Source organism: Haemorhous mexicanus, chromosome 6 (genome assembly GCF_027477595.1).
Source record: "Haemorhous mexicanus isolate bHaeMex1 chromosome 6, bHaeMex1.pri, whole genome shotgun sequence".
NCBI lineage: Eukaryota > Metazoa > Chordata > Aves > Passeriformes > Fringillidae > Haemorhous > Haemorhous mexicanus.
In genome coordinates, this window is record NC_082346.1 from 64,517,135 (window position 1) to 64,535,896 (window position 18,762).

An 18,762-nucleotide genomic window follows, 5' to 3' on the forward strand; every position below is an offset into this window, starting at 1 on the left:
TCTCTCTTCCCACAGCATCTCAGCACAACCCCTGGAGAGATCCTCAGTCTATGGCAGACTGATGTTTCCTTGAGCAAGTGAATTCCCAAGCTGGACATAAGAAACATCCCTCCTTCTCTTGCCCTTGGCTCTGTTCTCTCCATCCATCTTCCCAGGACTTCTCTCTCTTTCTGCTCTTTTTTTTTTTTGCAGGTATTTTTTTACTTGCCATCACGTGTCCACATCTGCTGCCATCCCAATTATCCCCCAAAGGGCCATTCCAACAGCAAGAAACCATTCAGGATCTCCCAAAATCCTCCCTATCCCTCTTATTCTGGAGTCTGATAGCAGAGCAGGTGAAGCAGCATGAACAGCACTGAAAGCTGTTCATGCCAAAGGGATGCCAAGAAGCTTTATGAGGTTCAGCATCCTGAACTGGATTCAGGGGTGGAAAATTGTCCACAGAAAGCCTGGGAATGGCTCCACTGCAGGCCCTTCACTTGTGGCCCTGGGTGAAACAAGTGTGTGTTCCACTGGGGAGGAAAACCAGCCTGAAAATACAAACCAGCCTGAAAATACAAACACAAACTTAAAAAAAAAAAAAAATTCAAATCATAGGAAAGGTGCTGCAGCAGTTATGAATGCCTTCCATGAGAGTTTGTTGGCCTGTGTAAAATTAAAGATATTTTAGTAGTCAAAAAAACCCAGGAGGGTCGAAGTCTTTTCACTGTTTTTAAAACCACCTTTATTATCTTGCTCAGTTAGAGATTCCTCCAGCTCTGCAGCCACGTTACCTGGTGCTCCTCGGTGTCTCGTGGCTGTTCTTCCTCCTCAGACTGCAGCACAAACAGATCACATTCTCCAAACCCACGGAATGCCTTATGTAAAACCACTTAACATTCCTTTTAAGGCTGCGACCTGTTCAGATGGAAGATGCTGCATAAAAGCACATTCCTGAACACGCTTGACCAGAAAAGCAGCGTGGTCTGGGGTGGAAAATGCAGTGTGTGCTCAGGAGCATGGGCCTGCCAGGGCACAGGGTCCATGTCTTGCACTGAAAACTCTGCAGAACTCATTAGAATCATTAATTAAATCATTAAGGTTGGAAAAGCCCTTTAAGACTATTGAGCCCAAGCCTTATCTCAGAACTGCCATGGTCATCACTGACTCATGTCCCCAAGTGCCACCTTAACACTGCTCTTGTCACCCTCCAGGGATGGTCTCCACCACTGCTCTGGACAAACAATGCCTGACCACCCTTTCCCTGAAGAGATTTTCCCTAATATCCAACCTCAGCCTCTCCTGGCACAATTTCAGGCAGTTTCCTCATTTTCCTCCATTTTCCTAATGATGAAATGGTAACAATAATCCAGTCCCAGTGCTGCTTTTATCTATGGACACCTCCCTGATGTTCTTCCAGCAGGGAACCGAGCTGGGAAAGGTGGATTAAAGCTCAGAGAGCTCACTCTCCACCACTGACAAGCTGGGATGAGAAACTGCACCTCCAGGTGGGAAGTGAAACTTAACCCAGCAAGGACTAAATACAGCAGCTTTTGCAGTGAATTGCAGCCCCTCAGATCTGAGAGGTGTTCCAGGAGGCCAAGTCTTAATGCACCATCTGCCACTGGAAAATGAAATGTCCTTTTTGCTGTGCTGTCATCCCATGGCTTGTCAGGAGCAGCAAGTCAGCAGAGTGAAAAGCATCAGCTGAGGAAGGGGAAAGAAAAAGGGCACAAACAGCTCCCTATCGGGAGCACAGGAAGCTGATTTATGAGGGGAAAGGTAATTGCTTTGTTAAAAATCACTTGAGGAAATACAGCTCTCTAAAGGGTAAATAGTTTCTTGTTTGTTGGGGGTTCAGGAAAACTTAGGTATTTATGTTGGAAAGGACGTACAGGATGCAGAAGGCTTGGAGAGCACAAGGGGAAATTAAATGGGAATCTCTTTAAGTGAGCAGCCCTGAGCTCTCCTGTTTCTGGGAGGTGGGGCAGGTTACATTTTGCAGCCCAAACGAGCCCATAAATAAATCCCAATAAACCCAGAGGCCACTATGCAATTCCCAGGAGTCTGCACACGATGCCTCTGAGTTGAACCTAAAGCACCACAGATCCCAGTGAAGTCTGCTATGGAGCCTGTGGTTTGAAGGAAAATCTTATGCAATCCACACCACTCTGTCAGGTACTGCATGTGGGATTTCCAAATGTAAGAGCAAGTTCAAAGCCCAGGCTCCATTTTAAACCCAGGATCAGTGCTTGGCTACATTGTCATTAGACTATATTGGGCTTGCCTGGGCTCTGTGGCTGCCAAAGAAGCAGAATCTGTTCTGAAATAAGCAATCCTGGACACTAGAGACTCCTACATCTGGCATCCATTTGAATTTTTTTCTACCTAACTTCTGCAGATGTATTTCCTGCTCTGAGTATGTGGTAGTTTTTACGCCTAGAAAATCACACCTCCTTCCAGGCCCTAATTATTCTCCTTGCAGTTAGTGCTACTGCAAATTCCAGCATTCCTCTAACTCCCTATCCCCACCTTTGGGCTTCTTAAATTGTTCAGCATTCATTTCAGAGACCATGGGTGAGCTTTGCCCAGAATTTCAGCTGCTTTGCTGAAAATAATTGGGAAAGGCAGCTATAAATGCTTTCCCCTTTGCAGGCTCACAGAAGCTTTTTTGACTTAGGGAGCTCAGGGAGACAAGTCCCAACAAGTCTGAGGTGATTCTGGTGTGACTTTCATGGCACTGGTTACCCACAAAGCTAAATGCCACAGTACCTGATTAGCCCATGAGAAGGATTACATGATGTGCCTGCAAGGCTGCAATCCAGATCAGTCCTACATCATCCTTGCCTTCTTCCTCCTTTTCTTTCTCCTCTCGAGTCTCTTGGGAAGTATCCCAGTCTCTGGTGTGAAAGATGGAAAACTCAGGCTGGTGTTTGGTATAAGCAGATATATGGATAGAGATATATAAAATATAGGTGGTGAAGCCAACCTGGGAGCTTTCTTCCAGCCTCAAACCAAGGGGTACAGGCTGAAAGCCCTGCCCGTACCTGCACTTCTCCCTCCACAACAAAGCCCTGTTGGAACAGGGTCAGAAGAGGCACAAAGATGCTCCAAGGGCTGGAACCCCTTTGCTCCAGGCTGGGAGAGCTGGGGGTGCTCACCTGGAGAGGAGAAGGCTCCAGGGAGAGCTCAGAGCCCCTGGCAGGGCCTGAAGGGGCTCCAGGAGAGCTGGAGAGGGACTGGGGACAAGGGATGGAGGGACAGGACCCAGGGAATGGCTTTAAGCTGGGAAGGGAAGATTTAAGTTGGATATTGGGAAGAAATTCTTGGCTGTGAGAGTGAGGGTGACACCCTGGCACAGAGCAGACTGTGGCTGCCCCTGGGTCCCTGGAAGTGTCCAAGACCAGGTTGGACAGGGCTTGGAGCACCCTGGTCTAGTGGAAGGTGTCCCTGCCACGGCGGGGGATGGATCAGGATGGCTTTTAAGCTCCCTCCCAACCAAAACCACGCTGGGATTCCATAAAACCTTGACGCGGCAGCCGTCGGGCCGCGGGGAGGGCAGCGCCCCGTAACAGCCCCACGGCAGCGGTTCCCGGAGCGGGGCCGGGCAGGAGCGGAGCGGGGCCGAGCCGGGAGCGGGGCTGGGCCGGGCTCGGAGCGGGGCTGGGCCGGGCTCGGAGCGGGGCCGGGCTCGGAGCGGGGCCGGGCTCGGAGCGGGGCCGGGCTCGGAGCGGGGCCGGGCTCGGAGCGGGGCCGGGCTCGGAGCGGGGCCGGGCTCGGAGCGGGGCCCGCCTTGGCCGCTCCGGGGCGCTGCGGCGGCGCGGAGGCGCTGCCGGCCCGTCCCGTCCCGAGCCGAGCGAACCCGGCCCGGCTCGGCCGCGGAAGGAGAACGAGAAGGAGGAGGAGAAGGAGGAGGAGGAGGAAAAGGAGGAGGAGGCGGCGGTGGCGGTGCTCCCCCTCCGTCCCTCCCTCCCCGGCGGGACAAAGGGCTGCGGCGCGCAGGTAGGAGCCGGCCCGGCCTGGCCGCCCCGGCGGACGGGCCGCAGCGCCGGCGGCACCGGAGCTCCCTCCCCGCCCGGCCTCGCTCCCCGCCCGCTCCGGCTCTTCCTGGTTGCCCCGAGGAGCCCCGGGAGCCGCGGAGGGCGCGGCCGCCCGCCCGCCTTTGTCTGGGCCGCCCGGAGCCCCCCTGAGCCGCCGTTGCCGCCGCAGGAGCCATGGGCCGGGGGCCGCCGCGGTAGGAGCATCCCGGGGCCGGCGGGGACGCGGCGCTGGACATGGAGCCGGCGGCGCGGGCCAGCGGCGATATCCTGAGGCGGAACCCGCAGCAAGACTACGAGCTGATCCAGCGGGTGGGGAGCGGCACCTACGGCGACGTGTACAAGGTGAGCGGCGGGGGGGCCGCCTCTGGCACAGCCGGAGGATTCCTGCTTGTGTGGAGAAGGATTGAACGTGAGGGAGGTGAGGCCCTGGCACGCGGTGCCCAGGGAGGCTGCGGCCATCCCTGCAAGTGCCCCAGGCCGGGTTGCACCGGGGCTCGGAGCAGCCTGGGATGGTGAAAGGTGTCCCTGCCCATGGCGAGGGGTTTGACTGAATGAGGTCTTTAAGGTTCCTTCCAACCCAGACCATCCTGGGATTCTGTGCTTGCAGCACCAGAGAAGGTTCTCTCTCACCGCTGCCCTTCTTGGAGGTTTGGTGAATATCGCAGGCGGTTCTTCCCACGTTACTGCCCCAGGAGCTAGAGGATATCTCTTGGCTGTACCTGTTTGCAGAACGCATCCAGTTAAAGCACCTGATTAAAAGGGTGCCACTTTATCCCCGAGGTTAATAATAGCCCGTGAAAGGCAGAAGCAGATTAAAGCTCTTCAGAAGCTGGAACGGAGCTGCAGCACGAGGTAGAGTTAGTGCAGCACATCAAGTAGATGCTCTTGGAATGGTGCATACAAAAAGTGCCCCTGTCCATGGCAGGGAGTTGGAACTGGGTGATCTTTTAGGTTCCTTGCAAGCCAAACCATTCTGGGATTCTGGAATTCCATGTTGGTGCTCACATGAGCAGACCCACGGGTGTGGGGGACAGGAGGCGCAGGCAGCGGTGTGTTCTTCTCGTGTGAGCCCTGTCCTCACACCTCAGGGATGTTCCTCACACCTCAGGGATGTTCCTCACACCTCAGGGATGCTCAGCAGCTTTTAGGGCTGGGTGAATTATAAAGAAAGCCTCAAAGTTTTCAACCTGTGCTTGGCAATGTGCGTGTTCAGCTGCACGGGGAGGGAGCTGTGGGATGTTTGCCTTTGTAGTGCTGTTGAGTGTGTTTAAAATAGACCTGACACAGCCAAGCGTGCAAGGGAAGGTGTGTTACTGTGCCACATGAAAGGCAGCAGTAATTGCTCCTGCTGGGGGAGGGCTCTTTGCTAATGTTCAAATTGAAGTTTTATGGATGGATCCTGTTCCCACCACCCCTTTGAAATGGTTACTTATGACCTCAGGGAGTTATTTTTAAAAGTTTTCATGGTGCACATTTACCTTCCTCTTTTATTTTTTTTAATCCTACAGTGCTGTGCACAGATCAGTCAAGTTCTTTCCTAGGGATTCTACCACTAAATCCTTTAAAAGAACATTTCAACTGTCAGAAATCTGGAACTCTGCCTACCTTGAGCTGCTTTGTTTGTGTGTGCCTGCCCAGTGCAGGGCAGCACGACAAGAAATAACCAGGCAGCACGACAAGAAATAACTAGTTGCATTGCAGGGAAGTGTTTTTGTGTCATCTCTTTGTGGAAAAAGAAATATTCTGCTTCTCATTATCCTGGTAATTAGTGGAGAGCTGTGCTGACATGTCATCCAGCTTCCGCTTCCGGAGCTGGGCTGGATGCATGGCTCTGCTCCGTGCCATGTAAACACATCCATCCCCTCGAAACAAAAAAACCACAGCCCTCTGCCCCCTCCTCCTCTCTCTGGCTCGTGAAAAATGCTCCTTCTACTCCTGAAACGCTTTCAGATAAGGAGTAAACCCAAACTTGCTCCTCGTGCAGCCTGGCAAATTTCAGTCCGAGTTGCTGGCAGGAGTTTCAGGAGCTGTTATGAGTCCGAAGCGAGTATAAAGTTAATGAGTTTAAAGGAGTTTGAGAGGCTGCATTTGTTTCTAGGTCATTGGTTTGCTCTTTGTTTTTGTAAAGGCCTGCAGCAGGAACTGTCTCGAGGGAATACTGAATCAGATGGCACTGCCTCTTATGACAAATCTGCACAGCAAACTTTATTTTTTAAAGTCATTGATGTTATGGTAATTTTAAAAGTAAGGTAAACCTTATTTTCTTGAAAGGACTTAATGTATAAACATTGTACTTCTATTTTTCTTAGCCCTGGTGAGTCTCAGTGCAGATGGCACATCTTGTGCTGGCTGAGGGCTGTCGGAAGTGGTTATAAAATGAATTTATTAGTGAATATCCAAGTGTTTTTATGTTGCAGAGCTCGGGAAGGGTTTGCTAGAGAGGGCTCTTAAATTAAAATGGAATTTTCCCCTCACCTCTTCAAGTGGTTTCTCTGCTCCTTCACTAATAATGAGTCACCAGCATCTCCAGTCCAGTTGTTTTTGGGATGTCTAAGCCAGGCAGCCTCTCTGATTGTGGGACATCTGCCTCTTCCTCAGATGCTTTTTGGTGGTTGTGGTTAATGCTTTAAATTCTTCTTGGGGCATTTGGTAGCTTTTAGAGTAATTGGCTCTTTTTTGGATGGTGAAGGTGGAGGTTAAGCAAATATTTATCTTCACTCTTAGGTTACAGAAGAATATTTAAAGGCTTTTCCAAAATTCTCCTGCCCACTTTGCTTTTCATTACTACCATGAAAGCTTTGAACAGAGATGTGTTTTCTTAGTGTTTGTGGGGTTTATTTCTCTTGTCTGTCACATGGCACACAATGGCTGATTGTAGGATTGCTCCTAAGTGCTGGATTGTTGATGTTGTTTTAATATCTTTTTTCCCCAAAATGCATTTCAGGGCTGGGGAGAAACCATCTGTAAATAAACTCTTGTCTATTCACAGCCTGTGTAAATAGATCCAAGTTTGTGTCTAGCAGTCTTGGAAGTAATTTCCATTACAATCCTGACTTGTTAGTTGTCTCATCTGTGGTGGGAAGGCTTTTTTTTCTTTTTAATAGAGGATATTAATATAAAACCATTGGAATAATTTATCCCTCACAGCATTGCACCAAGATATCTTGTATTATTGACTCGTGGAAGAGGTTGTAATAACAAAGATGAGAACTGAAACTTAATAATGTGCTGTTTAAAAAATAGCATTTTTATGTCCCCAGTGTCTCTCTAATCTGGCTTTCCTGGAAAGGTCTTCCCACCGTGGTCGTAAAAATTAAAATCTCAAGGCAGTGTTTAAAAATGACATCAATCTGTTCTGTTTGCATTCAGAAGTTCTGAAATGCATCTGTTTCATGCTGAAATAGTTGTTATGTGTGGTTAATGAAGAAACACACATTTGACTGGGGTCTTGGAGCAGAACATTTTAAAAAGCTGCTGGAGACTGTAAATGGAATTTAACCTCCAGCAGTGGGAAGTGGCTGGTCAGATCCCATCCCAGGTAAATTCCCAGCGTGGTTAGATGTTTCCCAGGATGGGTTTTCACACCAGCATGACCCGTGAGTGAACCTGCAGCTTTTCAGTAGGGCTTTGTAGCCCTAATTTGTTTAAGGCTGGGTTGATACCGAGGTCACACCATCAGCTGGATCATCACAAGTTCCTGCCCTCCATGGTATTTTCTGGAAGTACTTGGAGTAGCAGAAGACTGGGCTGTTTTGCTTAACTTGTGGAATTTGGTTGCATCACAACATCCAGTCATTTGCTTGTGTGCAATTGTGGATCTTGGTGTCCTCAAGGGGCTTTGGAAAACAGGACTTGAATTCAGGGGATGATTTCCTGCTGCTCGTCCTTGCTGAGATTCCTGTATGGATTTTTTATTGGAGTGTTTATTCATGCCTCTGAAGAGGTTTGATGGAGAGATTTAGGGGAAATATTCAAGTGTCCAAGCCAGGCTGGGTGAGGCTTGGAGCAGCCTGGGATGGTGGAAGTGTCCTTGCCATGGCAGGGCTGGAATGGGATGGGATTTCAGGTCTCTCCCACCCCAAACCATTCCCAGGGCTCGGCTTTTTGTGTGTTTCATTCCAAGTGCCCCAAACAGAGTTTTAACTGCTCCTTGCTTCTGCAGAGGGGAACAAAAGGGTGGTTGATGTAGCTGGATGTAAATCCATCCTTGTTGAAGGCTGTTGTTTGGCAGCTGAGCTGGGAGCCGTGGAAGTGCCGGGCCCGGCAGCCCCGGCCGGGATGAATAGCGGGATGTCTGTGCTCCCCGATGATCAAACATGACCTTGTGCAGCAATTCTAAAGCTGGCTTGTTTGGGCTGTTCCAAGCAGGATTGTGAGCAGAGCCACAGTGGCTTTCTTGAAAAGTAAGCACAAGGGACAAGGAATGCACCCAATTCGTGGCAGAAACTGCCTGTAAACAAGGGGTGCGTTTTTATTGAGTATCATGAAAATTTCATTCTTTCTGGAGTCACCTGCTCTCTTCTCTTGAGATTATTGTCATTGTTTTTTAATCTCCTGCACCAAATAAAGGCATCAGCTTAGAAGAAGCCTGCAGTGTTTTGCCACCAACTGCTGCTGGAAAATAACGAGCAATGAAATTGGATTGTGGCACACGCAGACTTTTTGCTCAAATTCAATTTAAAACAAACAACAAAAAGATTTGTTTTACTTTCTTTGTGTTTTCTTTTTCCAAAGTGTGACTCTGTCCAGTTTGAATCAGGTTTCAACTCTGCTTGTGTGGTCACTGCCTTGTGTCTCAGAGCTCTGGATTCTAATTCCTGGTGCAGCCAAAGGCTGTTGAGAATTGATGTTTAGAAAATAATTCTCAATGTCATTCTAATCTCTGAGATAATGAAAATTTATCAGTTTTTTATCAGTGTTTTACTGCTTGAGTCAACAGGTTAAGAACAGAGTATTAAAGCTTTTTTTTTTATACCAGAGAACAGTTATGGCTGTGACAGCTTTTAATCACAGATTCCCAGCTTCATACCAACATGTGTTGGCAGCTGCAGACCAACTGGATTTGGCCATCCCTGACTCAGCACTTCTGTCCCTGGGGAATATTTGTTGCTTCCACATAGAAATGGCCATAAAACATCTGTAATGTGGGGGATTCCACTCTTGCCCTGCAGATCAAAGCCCTCTGGTCAGCAGTGTTTGCTGTAGCCATGCCTGAGCTCTGTGTGCTCTTTTTTCCATAGGAATGGTGTTTGGAATGACATCAAACCAGGGCTCTTGAGTTCTTTCTTGCTGCTGTGGAGTTCCTCTTCTGGGGAATGGGATGCTTTTCTTTCAGGATGCACTCAGTAGGATTTCTGTTTTGAGTACTAAGATGCTCTGTGGCTTGTTGACACCCTCTGTGAGGATATTCAGCAGTGGAAGGTGAAACCTTTGGGTTTCCATTTGAAATGTTTGCAATATTTTTTCTTATTAAGGGTTTGGTCTTTGATGTGGGATGTTCCAAGCTGTTTGGCTTTAAATATTATATCCTGTCACTCATTTTTCTGTTTATTAGGAACTGTAGTGACAGGACAAGGAGTCATGGGTTCAAAGTGAAAGAAGGGAAATTAGGGTTGGATATACAGAAGGAATTCTTTTCTGTGGGGGTGGTGAGGCCCTGGCACAGGGTGCCCAAAGAAGCTCTGGCTGCCCCTGGAAGTGCCCAAGGCCAGGTTGGATGGGTTTGGAGCACCCTGGGACAGTGGAAGGTGTCCCTGCCCCTGGCAGGGGTGGAACTGGATGATTTTTAATGTTCCTTCCTGCCCAAACCATTCTGGAATTCTTGGTGTTAATGGGAAGTTACATGGTGGGAGTAGTGTTTTCCCTGTTATTTCTCCTTTCTCTTACTTTGAGGAGCCAGGCACTCTCCAAAATCTTAAAAATAGAGAAGGTGGTGGAGTCCTCATCCCTGGGTGTGTTTAACAAAGCCTGGATGTGGCACTGGGTGCCAGGGCTGAGTTGAGCTGTTGGGGCTGGGCTGGACTCAATGATCTTGAAGGTCTCTCCCAACCCAGTGATTCTGTGAATTCTGTGAATTCTATGAATAAAATATAATTTCTTCTCAATGTGAGATGTCCATTAAGAGGAAGCAAACAGTGCAGGTCACACAGCACTCACCCCCAAGAGCAGAGACCTGAGAGGGAAGAAGAGATCAAAGCTGAGAACATTTGCCTGCCAGGATCTCCTTCCTTCCTCTCTGTCTCCAGAAGATGCAGCGGTCATGTTCATTGCCAACATTTGGATAACCTGGGAAGCCTCCAGGATTTCTGGGCTGAGTGGCTGAGCCCCAGTTCTGTCACAGAGGTGGAAGCTCACAGATCATCCCTGTCAGAGGGAGCAGCTCTTCCTGTCAGCGAGGCCGTGACGGAGTTTGGCAGCACGTTCTGCTGACACCAGCAACTGTCCCTGCTCATTCCAGCTGGAAAAACAACCTTCCCTGCTACCTTTAGCTGTGTTTGGCACCTGCTGCTTGCTTGCAGCTGGGAGTGGAGAGCAGAGGCAGCAGCACCCAAGGTGATTGCAGTTCAGAGGGACATCTCCATATTCATGAAGTTCTTCTTCAGCTCAAGGCAATCTCCCTGCCTGGTGGTTGAGGTTGCCAAGGCTTTTCACAAGGATGTGGAGTGATAAGATAAAAGGGAATGGCTTCACACTGGCAGAGGGCAGGGTTAGATGGGATATTAGGATTAAATTCTTGGCTGGGAGGGTGGGGGGCCCTGGCACAGGGTGCCCAGAGAAGCTCTGGCTGCCCCTGGATCCCTGGAAGGCCAGGGCTGGATGGGGCTTGAAGCAAGCTGACATAGTGGAAGTTGCCCCTGCCCATGGCAGGGAGTGGAATGAGTTGGTTGTTAAATTCCCTATCATCCCAAATCATTCTGGGATTCTGTGACTTTCTCACATTTTGCATTTCATTAGATTTTCAGATTTTTGATTTTCCAAAGAAGCTAGAAGAGTTCTTTCCCAGTTTCTGAAGGATTTCTAGCAGTAGAACACTCAGCAAGGTTTGGTGGACGCAGCCACCTTGGATTTGGGGAGTTATGCTGGTCCCCATCCCATTCTGGATTCCCAATAACAAATCACATATGGAAGCTGGATAAACCCTTCCTTCCTAGATGGACAAAAATGTGTGAGTTTGGCACAGAGAGGTTTCTGTTCTGCTCTTCAGCTTTCTCAACTCTTTCACCCAAGTGCTGGAGTGATTCATTTCATCCAGCACAGTGGATAGTGTCTGCAAGGTCCTCCTCAGCCAAAACTTACCTTTTTCCATGATGGAAACTGTGGAGGAGCTGCAGCTTGACCATGTCTTTGAAGCTCTTGAGTGAAAGAGCACATGGGAGGCTGAGCAACAGAATTGCTTCCAGGATTGTCCTCTCCCAATACTTCTCCCTAATCCCTTATCCTTTGTGTTGCTCTGTGTGTTTCCACTGACTTTACTCTCCTAAAGATAGCAAAAAGATTGTACAAATATAGTCCTGGGTACCCTCAGAGCACACAGTCCTGGTGTCCAAAATTGCTGCATTTACTGATCCTTCAAAATGGCATCTGTAATGCCAGCTTTAATATCTTGGCACGTTGGGATTACTCCTCCCCCAAGTGTATTTTTGTGTCTCCTGCATGAGTGTCGTGTCTAGGAGGTTCATGTTTTCATAGAGATGAGGAAGATTTGGCTGGGGAAAGAATGTCTGGAAAAAGAAAGCTGAATGAACCATATTTTCAGCTCAGTGGGAAAAAAGCTGGACCTGTAGCGTGTTTGAAATGTGAATTTTGAGATGTTCCAGAAAGCTAAGTGCTGTTTTTCTTCTGAGTGACGAGATTAATACAGGGGGACTCTCTTGTCTTATTGATAAGGAATCATTCTTAAGGGTTTTTTGGTTTGTTTTTTCCTTTTTTTTTTGAGTAGCTTTGTCTTGTGCAGCATTAAAGGCATAACTTCTTACATTTGAGTGGATAGTCTACCCCAAAAAGCTGTATTTGTGAAGATCACTCCAAAAAACTGTATTTGTGAAGATCACTCCAAAAAGCTGTATTTGTGAAGATCACTCCAAAAAGCTGTATTTGTGAAGATCACTCCAAAAAACTGTATTTGTGAAGATCACTCCAAAAAACTGTATTTGTGAAGATCACTCCAAAAAGCTGTATTTATGAGGATCCACCCCAAAAAAACTCTATTTGTGAAGATCCACCCCAAAAAGCAGTATTTGTGAGGATCCACCCCAAAAAACCTCTATTTGTGAAGATCCACCCCAAAAAGCAGTATTTCTGAGGATCCACCCCAAAAAGCAGTATTTCTGAGGATCCACCCCAAAAAGCAGTATTTTTGTCCTGTTCTCAGCTGTGTGGGTGATTTTTTTGCTGATCATTGCTGTTGAAGCAATAAAGAATTGAGTTTGTGTGCCTTAACTTGCTGTTTAATGTACAGACATGCAAGATCAGAGCTGAATTATAAACACCAGGCTCCCAAAAATGTTTGGGGGATTTAGTCATTAATCCCAAAGGAAGATAAATGGTAAAGTCTCTTGTAGAGGCACAGAGATGTAAACAGGGTAGGTAAAAAGAATAAAGGTGGGGCAATACCATCTTTTATGGATGTATTTTCTCTTGATAGAACTAAAAGAATTAATATTTGACAGAAGCAGTGCCTGGGGGGTGCTCCTTGCTCTCAGTGATGGAACAGCTTCAGGTATTTGTGTTTTATTTATGAGGGGCTGGGAAACAACAGCAGCTGAAATTTTGAAGCATTTGGGTCTGCAGTGAGTGAAGGGAGAGAATTTGATGTGTTCCTTGTAATGTTCACAGCCCAGACCTCAGACAGTCCCCAGGATGAGCAGTTTCTGATAAAACCATTTTGTTTTCTCAGACATGTGTGTGATTAAATTTAAAGCACTGGTTGAGCTCTCATCCTCTGCTTCTTGGTTAATTCTGAAGAGGTAGGAATAACTTCTGGATTAACACAGAGCCTTCTAAACTCTGCCAAGCAGCTCCTGTCCTGAGAGTCTTGTTTTTAAATTTGGCTGACAGTATCAAACAGGACAGAGGGATTTCTGGATGAGGAGATGGATAAGGAGCTCTCCAGTTTTGGTTCCATGATCCATCCAGCCTGCCCAGGGCACATGAACATGGATTTTTCCTTTTTCCCATTCCGTGGGTGTTGAGGTTTGTGTAAATCCTGCAGTGGGATGTCTGGAGCACAGACTGACTGTGCTGGCTGCAGGAGGGATGGAGGAGGAGAAGGAGGCTTTGCTCCATGAAAGCATCCTGTGAAATTCCCCATCCCTGGAGCTCTTCAGGGCCAGCTTGGCCAGGGCTTGGAGCAGCCCTGCAGTGGCAGTCCCTGCTCCCAGCACGAGGTGCTGTTTGCCTGCTCCAACCCCAACCATTCCTTGACTTTTGAAATAACTTTCCCTGAGAGCTTTCTTGTGCTTCCTGGAGTGGAGCTGAGGCAGAAGTTTGGGAGCAGGGGAGCAGCCAGGCTGTGCAGAGCCTGCCCCACGACTTCCCCTGGCTCTCTCCAGCACATTCCTTCTGCTGTCTGCCTGGGGGAGGCTGCTCCAGGAGAATGCACACAGCTGCTGCAGGGAGAGATCAAACCTTCATCTTGTTTGATATAGATTACTATTTTCTAAAACCTTAAACTCTTAAGTTTTCTGCTATGTGATTTTTTAAAATTCATTTTTATATTTTTATTAAGTTATATATTTAATTTTTATATACTTTTAAACATTTATCCTATTATTCTATTTATTTGTTTATTATATTATTATTTTATTCTTATTCATTATTATTTTATTATTTTATTATTTATTATTTTATTATCATATTGTTTTATATATTTATAGATTTTTATAATATATATTTATATGTATACATTTATTTATACATTTCATCTATTATATATTCCATATATTTATATAAAATTTAATATGAAATATAATTTTATGTTTATTTAATTTATGTTTTATTTATTATATTATTATATTACATATTTATAGATTATTTTTATCTAATATATTTATACATTAATATATTATATATTTTATATATTTATACTTTTAATATGAAATATAATTTTATATATTAATGTATTTATATATTTATATGTGTTTATGATTTATTATATTTGATTACTATTTGATTATGCTATTATGTAGTTTTGTTCAAACTCCACACCCACAATCTCAGTTCTGTCATTCCATTTTGGAAGCTTTTTCCACAGCCTCAGGTCAGTGCAGCGTTCTCTTGGGGGTCAGTGCCTGTCAGCACAGAAAGTCTGGGATTCTCAGGGGTTTTGGGAGAGGATTCCATCCCAGCAGGAGAGGATTCCATTCCTTGGGGATGGGAGCAGGGGGAGAGCCTGGCACGGAGGGGTGGCCTTGAGGGCTCCCCACCTGTTGGAATTCTCAGAACTCTGGGCCTGTAAACCAAAATTTAGAATTAAACACAAGATTTGACCTTAGAAAAAACTTATAACTAGGAATCTTGTAACCTTCTAAACCATACTATAAAGATGTAAACCAACCTCACCCTTCCTTCCTATGGAGGAAATAAGAAAATAAATCACATCATCAAAACCAGCTCAGAAATCCCATCTCTAACTCCTTCAAAACTCCTTCCAAAATCTCCATACCCAGGGATGCAGCAAATGGGAATTTAAAACCCTACAGAAACACAATAAAAGAAATAAAATGTATATTGACAAGAGAAATGAGGCAAGAAGGAAAATGTTCTCAAGCGTGTTAAAATTTAAAAATGAAAAAATTCTTTTAAAATTCCACTTAAACCATCAGGCCCAATTTGCCAGAATCTTCTAATTATTTAATAACACATATTACTTGAGCAGCAGGGTTTTGGTTCATCTTTCAAAGTGAAGTGAGGAAGTCTCTGGCCAAGTGCTTGAAATCAGGTGACTGAAGTGAAACTGGTGCTCTATCACTGCAGATGAAATTGCAGAAGAATATTCTCATTTTCATGTGACATCTTGAAAGAGTCATGCTTCCAGGTGGCATCACTTACACGAGTTCATTGGTTCAAATTAAGAAAAAATAATAATAAAAAATCAGACCAGTTTTTTTTCCTCTGTTCTGGCTAAAAATAAAGTGAGAGGATGAGATAACTTGCAGATTTTCAGTTATCATCTGCAATGAAGTGGCAGCAGATTTCCTCTCTGCTTCATCAGCACAAGTGCAAAACATATTTTATCTGTAACCTTTCTCGTGTACCAGCACATGTAGAACTTCAATTTTTCCTCACTAAAAAACCTCCTGAAATGTCAGTCCTGTTTATTCCAGCAGAATTCCAGGTTCTGATTTTTTTCTCCTGAATTAGAAATATTGTTGATCACTATTTCATCCCTATCAAATGGAGACTGTAAATAAATTCTGGGGTTTATTTTAGTAGGAACAGCTGTCCCAGTATCAGAAAGAAGCATCAAATCTCAGCCATCTCCCAGCCCAAGAAGGTGACAATTGATAGAGTCCAGATGCAAACCAAAGCTCAATTGTAGAACAGAAAAAGAATCTTCCAACTCCTATTTTTAGCCAATTTTCCTTTAACTTCTTCAATTACACAACTTCTTTCTTAATTCTGTGCTGGTCACTGTTTTATTTACCAATAAAGAGCAAAACACTGACCTGTTTTCTTCATCAAGGCAAATCTATGGCTTGTTAATTTTAATTTTAATTAATTTAATTAATTTAAATTTAATTTTTAATTTTGTAATTGTGTGTTCATCTCTGAGGAACTGAAATTTTAAGGAAGTGATTACTGAACAGCTTTGTTGGAGGTAGATTTTTCTACTTAAATCTACATTTTCCACCTGAATCTCTCGAGATTCAATCAGATAAATTATGATAAGGAAAAGGAGTTGATGTGGATTTTTGCCTTTGGTTTGGAGGGCTTGATTTAACAGTTACAATCTCAAAATTCTTTTTTTTTTTTCCAGTGGAGGCTCCTCAGTTTTGCCTTTCTGAGGAGACACATCTCACTGGGTGTTAGCTGATATTTACAGAGCAGTAAAAAAAACCTTTTTCTTTGGTAAGGAAGTAAGTGATGGTCTGAAATTCTTTCGTTTTTAATTATAAAAAAGCAACCCATCTTTTCCTTCAGAAATTTGTTTTCTCCCTGCCTGGAAAGCCAGATTTATTTTTAATTTTTTTTTTTTTTTTTTGGTCAGTCAAAGAAGACTCATAGATATTTTCTTTCAAATATTTTGGTTGTCCCATCTCTTAGTTCTTTCCTCTCTAAGGAATAAATAAATTCCCCTGCAGCTGATGAAATGTATCATCTTTTAATGTTACTGGGGGTTGTACTCCCTAATACTGTGAGGGGTTTTTTGCTGTCATGGTCTATGCATTCAACACAGGAATACAATAAAATTGTTCTACATTTATTCTCCCTGTCTTCTGCTGAAAAAATCCTTTTAAAATCCATCTTAGTTTGTAGTTTAATGTATTTGAAGGTATTTTTTTTTCTCTCTTTTCTTTTCCCTGTTTTATGGCCTGTAAAGCTGTTGGGCATCTGTTCATTTTTGAGTATATCAGCAGCTCCATGGGCATGCTTTGATTTTCATGATCTTATGTTCAAAAATGTTTATTATTCCCCAGGAAAGTGAGGCATTTCTAGTAGCTTTTCAAACCACACAGTTGTAACTTGAAAAGGTTTTTTTCTGGTTTGTTTTCTTCTCCAGCTGAGTCAAATTTGGGGCCTTTTAAAATTTTTTTTTCCTCATGTGGTATTTGTTTGTATCTTTTGTGCTGCATTAGTTGCTAAATAATACTTTTGTGGTCAGGGTCTGTTTCTAGCTTTAGCTTTTCAGTTTTAGAAGGATGATGCCAAATATTTTGCAAAGAAGGATCTGCCAAGAAAATTTCATAGGAGAATAACCAACCTCTGCTGGGAAGCACAGAGCTGACTGCTTCTGTTATTTTTTCCCCTCTCAATAAATGTTAAATTGTGCATTGATCTTTATTATTATTATCTTTATTGCCCCAGGTCTTTGTCCTTCAGTAATTATTACCAGGGATGAGAATTAAATGTTTTTAGTGGTTACTGAGCCTACAAAACCCCTCTGCTTATACAATCCTCAGCCTGGTTTTCTGGGGAATAGAGGGAGTTGGCCTCACATCATTAATGAGCTGTTAATCCCTTACTGCTTGAGTTAATTGGCCTTGAGTAAGGAAGTGTCAGAAGTCTGGAAGTGAAAGGCAGGTTCTCCTCCTCCCAAATTTCCCTACCAGAGATAAACCATCTCAATTTCACCACAAGTAAATCCATTTAAGCCTTATTTGCATTTGAGCTGTGGTCAGTGGTGGGTCTGTAGCTCAGGTTTTAATGTGGAATTTCTTGAAATCCTGGCACTTCTGCATCTTCTGGGTTCTGTCCTTTCAGCAGGAAGTGTGGAAATGTGGAAATAGGGAGTGACAGCTGGGAATTTTTCATCCAGCCTCGTGCTGCTGCTTGTTCTGAGGGATGAGGACTGGCAGTACCCATCTGGAGAGCACCCACAAAATCAATATTTGTCCTCCCACAATACTCAGCTCACAGATCTAAAGTGATGGCTCTGTTGCAACTACAGAATAAACTAGTAAAATTAGCATGGAAATCTTCATTTTGGGTTTATCCCAGAAAGCAGTGACTGCTGGTTGGAAGAGACCATTCTTTTTTAGTGTCTTGAATCTATAAAGTCTCTGTTTGGGAAATAATTTCTGAAAGCTTCTGTGCCTTCCACTATAAAGGAGTCTGGTACTGCTCTCCACCTCCGAAAATCCAGCTGGAAGATTTCAGGGGGAGCAGTTGCCTCTGGATCTTTCTGCTTCCTAAAAGACAGACAGCTCTGAAAATCAGGAATGGTGTTCAGGTTTCTCTTTCCAGCAGCACAGAGCAGCCAGACATCTGCCCCAGGTGTGAGCACAGCTGCAGGCAGGAGTGGTGTCCCCATGGGCAGGGACAGCTCCACTCTGGGAGGAAAGGCTCAGAGATTTGGGCTTCTTCAGCCTGGAAAAGAGAAGCTTTGGGGTGAATTAATTGTGGCCTTTCAGGACCTGAAGGAGCCAACAAAAAGGATGGAGAGACTTTGAGGGAGGGCCTGGAGTGACAGGACACAGGGAATGGCTTCCCACTGCCACGGGCCAGGGGTGGTGGGATACTGGGAGGGAAGTGTTGCCTGGGAGGCTCTGGAGCAGTTCTACCAGAGCAGCTGTGGCTGCCCAGGATCCCTGGGAGTGTCCAAGGCCAGGCTGGAGTAACCTTGGATGGTGGAAGGTGTCCCTGCCATGGCAGGGGGTGGAACTGAACAATCTTTAAGGTCCCTTCCAACTCAAACCACTCTGGGATTTTGTGATTCTATGACATTGGTTCTGTCTGGCACAAATCAGCCTTAACATTTGCCAGAGTTGTCCAATTTTTTGGGGTTTTTTTTAAGCTTTCCTTCTTTGTTCCAATTACATTTTTAATCCTTGCACAGACCTTCAGAGGTGAAAGGATCTGTCAGCTTCTGTTACAGAAACACTGTCAGCACCAAGCAGGAGGGATTTATCCAGTCTCACACTCTCCTTAGGTTTTCTTGGCATGGGGCTGTGGGGAATTTTGGCTTGATTTTGCTGATTTTGTCTGATATACAGGAGGGGTTAAAGCTCCAAACCAGGAACTGCAGCTGTGTGGGTTGGGCACAGGCACCATCTGGGGGGTGGAATCTGTGGATTGAATCCAT

The 18,762-nt window shown here is 45.2% G+C and overlaps 1 protein-coding gene across 1 annotated transcript in view; it reads left to right on the plus strand.

Annotated features, from left to right (window-relative positions):
• Nucleotides 1-4,013: 4,013 nt before the first annotated feature.
• Nucleotides 4,014-18,762, plus strand: part of MAP4K5 (mitogen-activated protein kinase kinase kinase kinase 5) — a 64,681-nt gene continuing 49,932 nt past the window's right edge. The window contains exon 1 of the mRNA XM_059850692.1: nt 4,014-4,361. Coding sequence (XP_059706675.1) covers nt 4,254-4,361 — 108 coding nt within the window. The 5' untranslated portion in view covers nt 4,014-4,253. The remainder of the gene's footprint in view (nt 4,362-18,762) is intronic.